This window comes from Mus musculus, chromosome 8, assembly GCF_000001635.26.
Source record: "Mus musculus strain C57BL/6J chromosome 8, GRCm38.p6 C57BL/6J".
Lineage (NCBI taxonomy): Eukaryota > Metazoa > Chordata > Mammalia > Rodentia > Muridae > Mus > Mus musculus.
In genome coordinates this window covers 69,928,170-69,942,882 of record NC_000074.6, presented here as the reverse complement: position 1 = coordinate 69,942,882, position 14,713 = coordinate 69,928,170, and the positions used below count along the sequence as shown (strand labels likewise).

The 14,713-nt window shown below is 47.5% G+C and overlaps 1 protein-coding gene across 29 annotated transcripts in view; it reads left to right on the top strand.

Moving 5' to 3' along the window:
• The window catches only part of Gatad2a (GATA zinc finger domain containing 2A), an 89,334-nt gene that overhangs the window by 53,520 nt on the left and 21,101 nt on the right, over nucleotides 1–14,713 (top strand). For all 29 annotated transcript variants that reach the window (NM_145596.4, NM_001286450.1, NM_001113346.1 and 26 more), the window contains one exon: nucleotides 6,847–7,104. In NM_145596.4, coding sequence (NP_663571.2) covers nucleotides 6,848–7,104 — 257 coding nt within the window. In that variant the 5' untranslated portion in view covers nucleotide 6,847. The remainder of the gene's footprint in view (nucleotides 1–6,846; nucleotides 7,105–14,713) is intronic.

Sequence of the window (14,713 nt, the reverse complement as noted above, 5' to 3'; positions counted from 1 at the left end):
TGCAATCCCAGCACTCGAGAGGCAGAGGCAGGTGGATTTCTGAGTTCGAGGCCAGCCTGGTCTACAAAGTGAGCTCCAGGACAGCCAGAGCTATAAAGAGAAACCCTGTCTCGAAAAACCAAAAAAAAAAAAAAAAAAAAAAAAAAAGAACCCATGCAAAGGAATTTGATTCTGTAGTGCTGAGGAACTCTTGACCTAGCACAGGATAGATGAGTGCTGCTATCAAACTTCACTTAGGCCTAAAATTTTACTTAAATATTGAAAATATACTTGAATATCTTAAAACTACTTATAATTTATTTTTTACTTTAATCTCCTTTTCTCTGTTTGTAATTTTTACTTATTTTGAGACAGAGAGTCTCTATATAGCTCTGGCTGTCCTGGAACTCTGTGTAGTTCAGGTTGGCCTGCCTCTGCTTTTGGGTGCTGAGATTGAAGCATGCAACACCACACCTGGCCTTTAATTTTCTTAAATACATCTTAAGGAACCTTATTTTGGAAGCATCTTTTACGTATCTCCTACCTTAATAAGATTGTAGAAAAGTGTTTATTTGCAAAAGCAGACACTGGAACCTTCTATCCTCTCTCCTTTTTCTCCTACTAAGCAAGTGATTAGTTCCTTAGGCCCCTCAACCCTTGAGGTATTTGTTTCCAGGCAGGTTCTCTGTCTGTAGTCAAGCCTGGACTTAACATGCTTAGTGCTGAGATGATTGGTGCCACTATGCCCAGGTGGTTTTCTGTACTCATGAGACAGCTCTGCATACTGGGGGCTTAGAGCTGTCTGTTGGTCAACATTGCCATAGAAGACAGACCTTTACTTAGAGAAATGGGTCAGAAATGGAAGCAGGAGGAGGAGCTGATCAGGTTGTGTGTATGCATATGTGTGTGTTTGTACATGTTGTGAAAGGCTGCTCTGTTTTAAGAGTCTATCTCCAGACAGTAGGTGAAAACCTCAGAAGTCCCTTGCCTAGTCTTTTAGTTCTGGAGACTCAGCGTGTACTGGATAAGGTGCCCCACATGGTTTGGAATGGAGTGCTGTTACTCACCTAGGTCTAGGGTTCCTGAGGATGGCAGCAGAGCTCACACCCAGTGTAGATGTCTTTCTGGGACCTCTGTCCTTCTCTCGGGACCTTTCCAGGAACAGAAGCGAGTATGGTTCCCCATCCTCATGGATGTACACATGGTCCCTCCCCAAGCTTTAGATGCCCCAGAGACCTGTTCTGGTTTCTGTAGCTCCATTCTGCCGCAGAACCTCAATGGGCCATAGATTTCCACACACTTGGCTGTAGTGTGCTCAGGTTCTATTTTCCCCCAAGTTCTTTGCTGAGCTTTGCACTAAAACTGGGTTAAAGTTTCATTCTCTGAAGGAGTTGATTTTGTAGCATACCACTTTTTTGTAAAATGGGGCCTCTTTGCCTTTAGATTTCCACATGTGTGAGGAAAGGCAAAAGCCAACCCTGCAGCTAGCTGCTTGCCTACTCATTTTAGAGACTAAGGCTTGGGGCCTGGTTTTGAGTTGAAATTGCTGGTTGCATGTCTTTTCTGAACCTCCCTTCCTCTAAGTAGATGTGCTCTGGGTTGTGTTTGGGAAAGCAGGCCTGCTAACTGCTGTGTTAAGAAGATACTGGAAGCTAGGCTGGTATACCTTTGCTCAGTGTAAAACCAGAAACACTATGCTAGATGGCCTTGAAGGCGGGTGGCCCATCATGGTGCATAGTTTTATTTGGTCACAGCCATGCCCATTGGAGTATGTACAGTCAGGACCGGAGGACAGTCCTCCCACAGACAGCACATGATTCTATATCAGAAGTACTAGACTACGCCTACGGTTTTTGAGACGGGAACTTACTTACTATATGGTCCTGGAAGTCATGGAATTCACCCTGTAGTTCAGTTTGGTCTCAAACTCATAACAAGCTTTCTGCCTCAGTCCTTTTTCAGGTTGGGATGATAGGCTACTGGTAAGCATTTTAAAACTCATTACTTAGCAACTTGAATTTTTCTCCTTCAGTCTGATGAATTTTTTTCCGTCAGTCTGTTTTCAGTATCACTTCATGTCTTTTCCATATGCTGATGAGGCATGAATGGGGAAACTGAGCCTGCACTTGTCCTTTGCCCAGGATCATCTTTTTGACTCCTAAGTTGAATTAGATTCTTTTACTTGGCTTCACTGAGGCAGTATTTAAAGGTTGAAACTTGGGCTTTCGAGTCTGAATTCTTCCAGAAGAGTCCCCACCACTCTGACATTTGGATGTGTGGCAGGAAGTGGCTTGGGCCCACCCAGGCAAGTCTCAGTGTCTGTTTTGGCTTGGAGGAAACCTGCCTGTCCCAGCATAGCTGTCTTCTCCCTTATACCTCCCCAGCTATTTGGGACTTGGCTATAAGAGCCTGGCTGTGCTGTGTGGTTAGAGCAGACATGGCTTCTGGGCTCCAGTTGCTGATGGGGAATGACCTGGCCTCTATCTTGGAGGACAACTTTGTGGCGAGAACCTGCAGGAGCCGGGCAGCAGGGCCTCCGTGCTGTATGGCTGGGCTCCATATCATCCTGGGGCAATGGCACCTTGGTATTGTCCTTCAGTTGTCCTGTCCTTGGGCGGGCTGCTTCAGAAGGCCTGCTTTCTTCCAGACAGGAAGTGAGACAGGAAATGATGGCCCCTTAAAGCCCCAGGGCAGATGCTATCCTCAAGGAGTGGTCCACAGTTGCACCAAACTGTAGTCTTGACTTTTCCATCCCAGTTTCAGAAGAGTCTATTGCTTGAGTAGAACCAAATAAAAGTAGAGCAGTCCCCCCTTCCCCCATCCATGCTTAGGGGAGCTTCAGAGCACACCTAGGAGGGAAATCTGTTCCCACAGCACTGTCTCGTCCCTTAGTGCCCCACTACCTATCAGCCAGATACTGCTTTAGAGTGAGGTGGACCTCTGGGATCCGAGTCTAGACCCCCATGCTTCCCTGGATCATCATGCTCCTATCACCTCCCCCACAGGCCATCTGGACTGTCTCCATTAGGCCTGAGTTTCCCACCTGGCCTCTGCTTCTCTGCTTGCTCTAACCACTCAGTCCTGTCACCTGACACCCTTGGCCTTTTTGGTCTTTGCCCAGCTGTGCATTCCTGAGCACCGTGTAATCCCCAGCCCCTAGGACAGCAGCTCCTCTGGTAGAGGCCCAGGGCTGCTTTGGATTGAGTGAAGGAGCAGGAAATCTCTTCTCTTCTCTTCTCTTCTCTTCTCTTCTCTTCTCTTCTCTTCTCTTCTCTTCTCTTCTCTTCTCTTCTCTTCTCTTCTCTTCTCTTCTCTTCTCTTCTCTTCTCTTCTCTTCTCTTCTCTTTTTTTGGTTTTGTTTTGTTCTTTTGTTTTTTTGAGACAGGGTTTCTCTGTATAGCCCTGGCTGTCCTGGAACTCACTGTGTAGACCAGGCTGGCCTCTAACTCAGAAATCCGCCTGCCTCTGCCTCCCAAGTGCTGGCATTAAAGCCGTGCGCCAACACGCCCAGCTAGGAAATGTTTCTCTTTACCTTCTCTTTCCCCCTCTTAGCATCCCCTTCTTTCCCTCTCACAGTGCTAAGGTTCCCCCAGTTACAAACATCAGCTGTCGGTTTTGTCCGTGCCACTTATTGCCACTCCTCCATTCATGTCTGCAATACACATTGTGAAGTCTTACTAATTGAAGTTGAGCTGCCACAGTCAGAAGGACACCAAAGTCTAAAATGTTAACATGCTACTTAGCTTCAGCTTGGAGAAGCTGTTCGTTCAGTCAGCCTCCTGTCCCAGGTTCTCCCTCCAGTTGCATTGTGGTATTTTACTGAAAGAAGGCAGCATCCAGGTAGCAGTTAGTGATGTTTGTACTGCCCTAGATATCCACCGTTGGTGTACCACAAGGACTCAGGCCCCTTGGTCCCAGTGCTGGCAGAGGCACCTGTATACGGTTCTTGTTGAGAAATCCCAGTAGTAGCCTTTAGGGCCCTACTGAACATTGTTGGGGTTGCTGCACAGGACAGGTGTGGGGCCCAGCCCATGATGTTGGGGCTTGCTCTAAGCGTCCTAACCCCATTCCTTGGTAGGTGGATGGCTCTTGTGACCTTTATATCTCTTAAAATGACCATCATTTCCTGTGTTGCTGCCGTGTAGGAAGTGGCTGCTGAGACCCATCCCCCTGAACAGGCCTGTGGTAGCTGTTCTGGTGTGGCAGCTTTCTTTTCCCCTCCTTTGGGGATTTTGAAACCCACTCCCATTTACATGTGAGTGATTTAAACCCTTTCTCTGCCTCTTAGGATGCTTCCTAAGGGAAGCTGCTTTCTTCGTGCCCACATTGTGCTTACTGTACAGTGCTTATCAGTGCCGGTCCCAGGAAGACCTTGTTCCTGGTGGCCTTGAGGAAGTTGGGACTCTTCTTACCACAGAATATCACACTGGGCTGGATTGGTTACTCCTCAGAGGCACAGCTGTGGGAGCTCAGGCTCTAGTTGGGAGGGTGTAGCCTACTGGGACTTCTGTCTGGTGCTCACCCCGCCAGCTGTGCTTGTCTTTCTGGAGGTGGGGAGCCAAATTCCAGGCATCCCATTTCTTACCTTCACCCACACCTACCCTTAGGTTGGCTCAAGGTTCTGGGCCCTGCTTGAGCTCTGAGTAGGTACCTGTCTCCATGCAATGGGCAGCTCCTAGGGATATGAAAAGCAGTTCCCTCAACCCCTGGTAGACCTTTGCTTTTCCTTAGGCCCTTTCACAGCAACAAAGAAGTAAGGCTGTGGTATGGAGAAGATAGATTTCAGGTAGGGTTTCTGGTGGATTCAGATGAGCTAGGAGAGGCTGAGGTCAAGGCCTGGTCTTTTTGTGTATGAAAGCCCTGCCTTACTCCTACTGAGTTATGATGGCGGAACTTGGGAGCAGGGCCAGGCCTAGAGCTTCATTCTATTTTGTTTGGTTTTCAGGGTCTTTTTGTGTAGCCTGGAACTCTGTGGACCAGGCTGGCCTTGAACTCAAAGAGATCCACTTGCCTCTGCCTCTCAAGTGCTGGGATTAAAGAAAGGAAGTATGCCCCCACCAGTGAGCTTCGCTTTTGAGAACCATAATGCTTGTGCCCCACCCACCCACCCAGTTCCCACATGCCCTTATTGTCACAGGTTCTGAGCTCCCCATCTATATCCTGTCCAGGCCTGGCCGTGTTTATACCCTGTCTGAGGATACTGCCAATCTACTTCCTCTTGTTCTAGAACTCAGCAGCTCTGCTTCAGGGAGTACCCTGACACCCCAGGACAGTGGCTTGTTTGCTTTTGCTGGTAGGCAAAGCAGGCAGATTGTCAGCAAGTGTGACAGGGTTTGTGGTCAGGCTTGTTGAAGGAAGAGCAAAGCCGTAGTAGACTCTCCAGTGCTGTTAGAGTGGAGGGATATGGTGGGTGCTCCAGTATCTAGGGAAGATTGCCAGGGTACAGGTTGGGGTGGCAGGAGAAAGTAGGGTGGAGATGAAGCCCACTGAGGTTTGTGACCCTATCCCCATCTCTACCTTTGATAGAGTCGTATTAAGGTCAAAGCATTAACTTTAACCTAGGTGGTGATGAAGAGGAGGCTCTTGGGTCCAAGGTCTATGGAAGAAGGTGACTGGACCATGGAGATGAGGTTGGACTCTGGTCTGGCCGTGGGAGTGCATCCTTGATATGATGGAATATCCCAGCCTCCCAGAACCTTGGAAGGGGTTTCTAGAACTGGCTTTGTCCAGGACAGGCCTTTCCTACCCGTGGGAGTGCATCCTTGATATGATGGAATATCCCAGCCTCCCAGAACCTTGGAAGGGGTTTCTAGAACTGGCTTTGTCCAGGACAGGCCTTTCCTACCATATTTACCAGTGGAAAACTGAGGCACCTGGAAGGAGGTATCCCTCCATTAGGATGCAGAATCAGAGGGCTTTCCCATCAAGCCTGCTGGAGATGTGAGCTGAGGTTCTCTGCAGGGCTATCTATACTCAATGCCAGATGTCTCAGTGGAGCTGTCCCTTGGATCCTGCCAGAGCCCAGCCAGACTTTTTTTTTTTCTCTTCCCTTTCCCAAGTGAACTCTGGGTTCTCTGACTTTCCCTAGGCTGGTGTCCTATAGTGTTTAGTAAGACCTGGCTTCTGAGCGGTCCCTTTAAGAGGGCCTTGTCCCAGACTCAGCTGTGGAATGCCAGTAAGCTGTCCTCTTGTCTCTGTGAGGGTTAACAACACTTCACTTCAGCTGTGTTGTCTGGAACCGGTTCAGACTGGTTCTCTGGAAAGTGCTTTGTCTCTCTGACTGCATCCTGGGAAGGGTCATGTGGAGCCCAGTGATGTCATGGGATCAAAAACTGACTCAGCGTTTTTCTCCCTTTTCTTTGAATCAAGATAAATGTGTGCCACATGTACAGGGCCATGGTGGTGGCACTTTGGGATGGACCGGTCCATACTGTGCTCAGAGTGTATGTCTGCCAGCCAAAAAGCTTAGCATGACCCTCACTTCTGGCTCCCTGGGGGGCTCAGGCACACAGCACCTGAGGTCACCTCTATCCAGGTCCTACACACACCATTACAATACAGATGCCAGGCCCCTGGACTGGTTTTCAGACCCATAATAGGCACCGTTCTTCCACAGAAGGGCCCTGTCCAGTAACAGCTGCCACTGCTTTTCTCCCACTTGGATTCCATGGCTTCTCAGAGCTGGCCACACCCAAGAGGCCTGTGGGACTCCTTCCTGCCCAGCCATCCTAAGGGTGTGAGGGGCGTCTATGGCCCTGTCTTTGTTGTCCCTTCTCTAGTTAGCTGCCTCTGAGGAAAAGAAAACCGCACTTCAAACTAAACTTGTCAGAAGGGGTTCAAATGCTATATCCTCCCTTTCGCATACAGAATGAGTGAAGAAGCATGCCGAACCCGCAGTCAGAAGCGCACCCTTGAACCTGACCTAACGGAGGATGATGTGGAGAACAAGAAAATGAAAATGGAGAAAGGGTCATCAGAGCTGACAGTGGACGGAGACAGCAGGGTGATGCCAGAGCCGAGTGCAGGCTCAGCCCAGGGGTTGCTGAGGACAACAGAGGCCATGGGCACAGGATCTGGCGAGGGGCTGTTAGGAGACGGGCCTGTGGACATGCGCACTTCACACAGGTGAGTGAGAAAAGACAATGGGCTGGGTTGGAGCCTAGCAGAGGCTGGTACAGGGCAGGATGTCCCTGAGTCCTAGGCTGGGACACTGTCAGTGGCAGGTTCATGGGTTCATTGGGGAGGAAGTCCCCTGTATTTATTTAGTGGGTCTGCCATCTCTTGGATTGTGGGAGGACTGAAACATTCCTTTGGTGGGAGTGCCTCAGGGAGGCCAGGCTACCACACTTTGTGTCATTCCTCAAAGGAGGAGCCTCCCTATTCTGCCTGGCTTCTGTTATCTCTTCTGTGGGTTTCTCCTGTATATCACTAATTAGTTCAAGGGAACTTTCCTGAAACCCAGGCTTCCTTCTTTTGGTTTTTTTCAAGACAGGGTTTCTCGGTATAGCTCTGGCTGTCCTGGAACTCACTTTGTAGACCAGGCTGTCCTCAAAACTCAGAAATCCGCCTCCCAAGTGCTGGGATTAAAGGCGTGTGCCACCACCGGCCGGCCCAGAACCCAGGCTTCTTGACACTCATAGGTAAAAGGCTAAAGGAAGTCAGACTCAACCTTTTTCTCCCAGCAGCTACATTACCCTTTCTTCAGAACATTCTAGAATGGAGCATTTACCCCAGATTCTCACTGAGGACTTTCCCTGACTCCCCTTCTGTCCACTGGGATCCTGTACCTTTGGGGTCCTCATCTACCTCATGTGTATACTCGGTGAGGTCGGTCCAGCACTAGTGGAGTGCAGGAGGGAGCTAGTTCTCCACTTGGTGCCTGAAGTGCACAGCGGTTTCAGTCTTCAATTTTCTGCAAAATCTGGTGTTGGGATCCTGAGGGCTTCCAGATTTGCCGCTGTGCCATAGAATCCTGAGGACTTGTGAGTTCCTTGTGAAACTGGAATATCCCTTTTATTGAGAACATTCTGTGAACTTGCCATTAGAAAGGCTTCTCTCATCTGGGCACACGTGGCAGGATCTGCCCATCATCCCAGGAAGCACAGACAGGAAGCTGAGGAGTTCAAGGTCATTGTCAGAGAGCGACATACGGAGTTGCAGGCCAGCCTGGAGCACAGAAGACCCTGTCTTAGTAACCATCCTCTTGCTCACTCAGAAACTTCTCTCCCTCTCTGACTGCTTTCTGCTGTACTAGGGGCGTATTTTAGAATAAGTCACAGTGATAGGCTGAGGCTCCTTTTCCTCCCTCAGACTTTGTGGGTCCTCAGCTCAGTCTTTCTGGTGAGACCTCTGATAGGAGAGCTCCTGAAGCAGATGGGGAGGGAGTTGTTGGTTCTTTGGGGTTATGCCAGGATGCTCCATGTTTTGCTTATTGTGGCCTGCTCCTTTGTGAGGTGGGATGGTGAAGTCCAAAGTTATAAGTGTTAAGATGTGAAAGATCCCTCTTTTATTGCCAAAATCCAGGGGTACACCAGGGCTCTGAACCTCTGGGGCCCTACCAGAGCTGTTGGTTTCCAAGCTGTCCTTTAGATGTTTTTTCTTGAAGTTTTTACTGGTGACTTCTTACGACATACGTAGTATTTCAGGATAATCTGGGGAACAGATCACCCGGATATCCTGGATTGAGGGCTGCCTAGAAACTAGAGGACCCCCCACCACCACCACCACCACCACCACCACCCCCCGGGTTCTGGCTGCATGCAGGTGTAAGAGTGGAAAAGAAACCAAACCCTGAAGGTCAGTGGGCAGGGTGAGGGCTAGGCCACATGCTGCAGCTCTGCTTGGGCAAAACGTCTCAGCCACATTTCTTCCTGGTGAGATAGTCACTCTGCTTTGCAGGTTGATGAAGTGACAGGAAGGAAGTGTGTTCTTGGTGGCAACCTCTGCAGTATGGGAACAGCCCTGTTTTCTATGTTTGGTCTTCCTTGGGTGTCTGGCCAAGGACACCTTTAGGGATCTCCCTCCAGCATAGTGTGTGCTTCTATGGGTGTCAGACAGGAGTTGGGTTCCAAGCAGATTCATGTAGTGAGTGCATTCACCCAGGGTAGTGAGGGTTAAGGTACTGTTGCTTTGAGCTCACCATAGCAATTTATTAGATGTATACAGACAAGGCCTTGCAGGCTTAATGCCATATATTTCCTTGTTCTACCAATATGGCTTTTTTGTAAACAATTTTTATTAGATATTTTCTTCATTTACATTTCAAATGCTATCCCTGGTCCACTATACCCTCCCCCCCACCCAGCTCCCCAACCAACCCACTCTGACTTCCTGGCCCTGGTGTTCCCTTGTACTGGGGCATATAAAGTTTGTAAGACTGAGGGGTCTCTCTTCCCAGTGATGGCTGAATAGGCCATCTTCTGCTACATATGCAGCTAGAGACACAAGCTCTGGGGGTACTGGTTAGTTCCTATTGTTGTTCTTCCTGTAGGGTTGCAGACCCCTTCAGCTCCTTAGGTACTTTCTCTAGCTCCTCCATTGGGGCTATGTGCTCATAGAGGCTGAAAGTCAGCCTCGGTTGGCTACCATTCATCAGAAACTGTCCATCTTATTTCTTAAAACAGGGTCTCTTACTGATCTGAGACTTGGCAAGTTGGTCAGGCTCTTGAGACAGTGAGCCCCAGTGACCCCATCTTTATACTTGTCCCCAGTCCTCAGAGTATAGGTGCCACCAGGTCCTGCTGTTTCCTCAGTGCCTGCTTTGTAGCTTTCAAAAGTGTGTGCCTTCAGGTCAGCCCAGACTAAGAGGGGAGCATGGATAATGCTCTGGTGTTATTGCCGTTTCCCTCCATTTCCTGATTGGACAGCTTAGCGTCCAACAGATGAGCTTTGTTTGTTTGTGGATTTTATGTATCTGTCTGTTCTCTTTGATGCCTGGCTTTTATTCCACAACAAATGTGTGAGATTCATATGCACTGTTTCATAGTACAGACAGTGCCCTCTGTCCCTGTGGGTTTTTGCACTAATGTTTTCAACAATCACAAATCAGAAATAATGAGTGTGCTGGGCTGGATGCAATAGTAGTAATATATTCCTTACTGCTATGACAAAATATCTGATAAAACCTGCTTAAGGAGAAAAGAAAAGTTTAGTTGGTTAATGGTTTAAGGATATAATCCACTGTATCATGGAAGCCTGCACATGTGACGACATCTGGTCAATAGTGGTTTTGTGATCAGAAAGCAGAGAATAATGAATAATAAAGCTGGTACACAAATTGTCTCTTCCTTTATTTAGCATTGGACCCATTCCGTGGTATGGTGCTTTTACTCACAGTCTTCCCTCCCCTTACTGACAGGCTGGAGGTATGTCTTTTAGGTGATTTCTAAATTCATCAAGCTAAAAGCTAAGATTAACCATTCACAGGTAGAGCATAGAGCCCTGAGGTTAATGCCTACTACCAAAAAGAAAGGGTGTACAATTTGTACCTATACTAAGCATGTGTGGACTTTCTATTTGCTAGTTCCTAAGCAGTGTGATGTGCCTGCTTACAGCATTCATGCTAAGTCAGGTGTTTGAATGATGCATAGCACAGCATGTAGAGATTCTGTGTAAACAGTCGTGCTGCGTTATACCAGAAGTTGGGAACCTCTCAGATCTGGGGTGGGGAGGAGACCTGGTACCAAGGATTTTGGATGTATGCTTCTGGAATTTCTTTTCTCTTTATGTATGTATGTATGTATGTATGTATGTATGTATGTATGTATGTATGTATGTATGTATATGTGGTGGTATGGTACCCAAGAAGGGGTGTCATCTCACTGAAGCTGGAGTTTCAGGCAGTTGTGAGCTGCTTGATGTCAGTACTGGCAATCAAACTTTGGTTCTCTGCAAGAGTAGTGTGTGCTTTTAATTGCTGAACCATTTTTCCATACTGCTTCTAGAATTGTATTTGGTTCTTTCAAAACTGGCACCTGGTGGTGCACACCGTTTTTGTTTTTGTTTTTGTTTTGTGTGTGTGTTTTGTTTTGTTTTGTTTTGTTTTGGTTTTTGGTTTTTCGAGACAGGGTTTCTCTGTATAACCCTGGCTGTCCTGGAACTTACTTTGTAGTCCAGGCTGGCCTTGAACTCAGAAATCCGCCTGCCTCTGCCTCCCAAGTGCTGTAATTAAAGGTGTGCGCCACCACCACCCGGTGGCAGTGGTGCACACCTTTAATTACAGTTCTTGGGAGACAAAGACAGGTGGGTCTCTGAATTGGCGGACAGCCAGGGCTACACAAAGAAAGCTTATTTTGGAAAAAACAACAACAACAAAAAACTTCTCTTTTTTTTTTTTTTTAAATAAAGATTTATTTATTATATGTAAGTACACTGTAGCTGTCTTCGGACACACCAGAATAAGGCGTCAGATCTCGTTACGGATGGTTGTGAGCCACCATGTGGTTGCTGGGATTTGAACTCCGGACCTTTGGAAGAGCAGTCAGGTACTCTTACCCACTGAGCCATCTCACCAGCCCAAAACTTCTCTTTTTGCTCATGCTCCCACTGTGGGCATTTTGAAGCCTTGGGTAGGCTCTGAGGGTGGCAGAGACTTGGGATTCCCCTTTGAGGATGTAGCTGGGATGAAATCAAAATCTCTGAGTGACGTCTCTGTGAATGTTTGTATGACAGAAATAACAGAGTGGTCAGGGCTCTATGACCATCTCTTTCACTCGAAAGTTTTTCTGTCAGTCTCCTAATGTGTATTTTATATTTGGAATAATTGAGTTTGGAGGGCAACTTGGGATTATGTTGAAGAAAGCATCAAATCTTCCCAAAAGGCAGTGGGTGGCACTAGCTGCACTCATCAGGACGCAGAAGCCTTCCAGGGCTCACAGCATCTTTCCTGGAAGCACTCTCCAGAGAACTTTCTGTGAGAGAACAGTGAGGTGTGGTGTGTGACCTAGGACTGCTAAACAATCTCCCATTCCTTCTTGAGGCTAGAACAAAAACCAGCAGTTTATTTGGTGTGTGGGGCACAAGGCAGCGCTCTGCCCATCATGGACTTGTTCTGTTAACTTGAAAAGTTAGTGACCACAGTTGTTACCCCAGCACTTAGGATGGCCAAGAGCTAAGGCATGGCCTGGGATAATATAGTGATACCTGTCTTGGACAAGGAAATAACTAAAATATGAAGAAGCAATACAGAATTAACGTGATCAACTGAAAATCTTAACACAAAACAAGACAAAGTTGCAGAGGGGGGGGGAAAACAAGAAAGAAGGCAGGTGTATCCACAAAGCGGTCAGTGGCAGGGGTTGGACATAAAAGTTCTGATCAGTCACCCAGTGGTCTAAGTGACAGTCAATAGATTCGAGGAAAGATAGGTACCAACCAAACAACAGAGTCCTGGGTGACTTCATGAACGTTGAAGTGGAAAGAGTCATCTCATAGCATCTGAGTCAAGCTAGAGAGGGCCTTTGGAGGTGGGGATGTCACTGTAGTTTTGGCTGGCCTAAGGCACACAGATTTTCCTCTGCTTCCCTGGTGCTACATCATGTTTGTACATGATGGAGGAGAGGCACATGGAACATCTAGAAATAGATGATCTAGCTGGGCGTGGTGGCGCATGCCTTTAATCCCAGCACTTGGGAGGCAGAGGCAGGTGGATCTCTGGGTTCGAGGCCAGCCTGGTCTACAAAGTGAGCTCCAGGACAGCCAGGGCTAGCTACACAGAGAAACCCTGTCTCGAAAAACCAAAAAAGAAAAAAAAGAAAGAAAGAAAGAAAGAAATAGATGATCTTAGGCTGGTAAAAGGCTCAGTAAAAAAATGTACTTGCTGCTCAAGCCAACCGAGTTTAGTCCACAGAACCCATATAGGTGGAAGGAGAGACCCAGCTCCATAAAGCTGTTTTCTGCCCTTCATAGCACACTGTTCCATGTGCCTCTCCTCCATCATGTACAAACATGATAGTAATTTTATTTTTTATTAGATATTTTCTTTATTTACGTTTCAAATGTTATCCCCTTTCCTAGTTTCCCCTCCGAAAATCCCCTCCCCCTTCCACCATCCCCTTGATAGTAATTTTAAATAGAAGGTTACGGGTGTCATGGTTTACTCTTGGTAATCGGCAATGCAGTTAGACACAATCAACAAGGTTACAGAGAATATAGCCACTGTTGATCCACTTGGCCTGGTTGATAATCTGCATAGCACAATATAGCTCAAATATTCATTGAACATTTCTGGGTTCTCTGTAGTAAAGACAGCTGATAATGTTAAGTGTCGGGCAAGGATGTGTAGAAACCAGAGCCTCCCATGCCCCTGGTCAGAGTATAAAGTAACATAAGTAGACATTTTCCTCTAGACATGAAACCATGAGAAATGGAATTATTTCCCCCATACAGTGAAGATTGGGGCTTGCCACTAGATCTGATAACCTGAGTTTGAGCCCCAGGATCCATGTGATAGAAGGAGAGAGAAAACCATCTTCAGTCTCACATGTTGTTCTCTCACTTCTGTGTGCAGGCTGTGACACATGTGTACCCCTGTATACACAAAACAAATACTAATTCAAAAAATGTCATTAAGATGTGGAAAGGAAGATATGTGAGGCTCTGTGAGCCAGGTGGTAGAGAACAGTGCAAGGGGACTTCATGCTTCTTTTATTGTTGAAATAGAGTGCCATGTAGTTAGGCAAACTCCTTATCCTCCTCCTTCCATCTCCTGAGTATGTGCATGTCCACATTGGATAGTACTATTAATGTCTCCTCCATGTAGATGATTTAGGAAGCAAATGGGATAGTGTTCCACCTATACTGCAAAAGAAATGTGGAGGAGGGACGCGCTACAGTATGGCTACCATACCAGATATATGGTATCTATATGATGATGCATTACTAGAAACAATCCATAGAGGTTACCCCAGGTTGTGTGTCTTGTTCTGCAAGGTCCCTTAGCCTTGAGATTGTGAACAGTGCTGCCCCACCCCAGCCTGGACCTCTGGTCAAGGCTGAGCTGGTACAAACAGAAGAAGCTGCTTGGTACCTTATGCCCCACTCCTAGTCTGGATCTCTGCTGAGCTCCAGCTGGCCTTGCACTCCTCTTTAACCTCCTCCCCTCCTCGGTGCTGGGATGAGAGATGTGCCACCATGCAGGACTTACTCGAACCTTTTCTGTGGCATCATCTTGGACTACTGCAGGGTGAGTCTAATATACTGTGTTGTTCTTGAGGAGGAAGGAAGTACTGACAGTGTGGCTTACTTGAAGTGAATGACACTGCTCTCCAGCGAGACTGTCTCCAAGCCCTTACCCTGAGAGGAGACTGTAGGTCTGTGGCCTTCACGTCCAACTTGGAGTCCAGTGTCTCTTTCCAACCTGTCCCAGGTTGGTGCTGGCACCTGCCCTTCAGGAGTTTGTCTTCTCCTCCCTCTTCCCTTTGTGTCAGTTGCCATGTACAGGCTGTGGCTACCCTCCCTTCACCCAACATGGGGTCTCGACTTTTGGAAAGTTGAGGTTGATTTTACCAGCTCTGGTGTCCATGTCCTCCATGACAGGACCACTGAAAAAGGACTGAAGTGTCACATATATAGTATGTACACATTACACAACTACCAATGCTCCTGTCTTCCACAAAAGCCAAGTAGCTGTGACAGTGCAGAGAGCGGGCTGTGTGGGTGGCCTTGCTTCCTCTGCAGAGATGGGGGACAGGCCTCAAAATGTATTCATGGTGCCAAAGCCAGCAGGTCAGGTCTT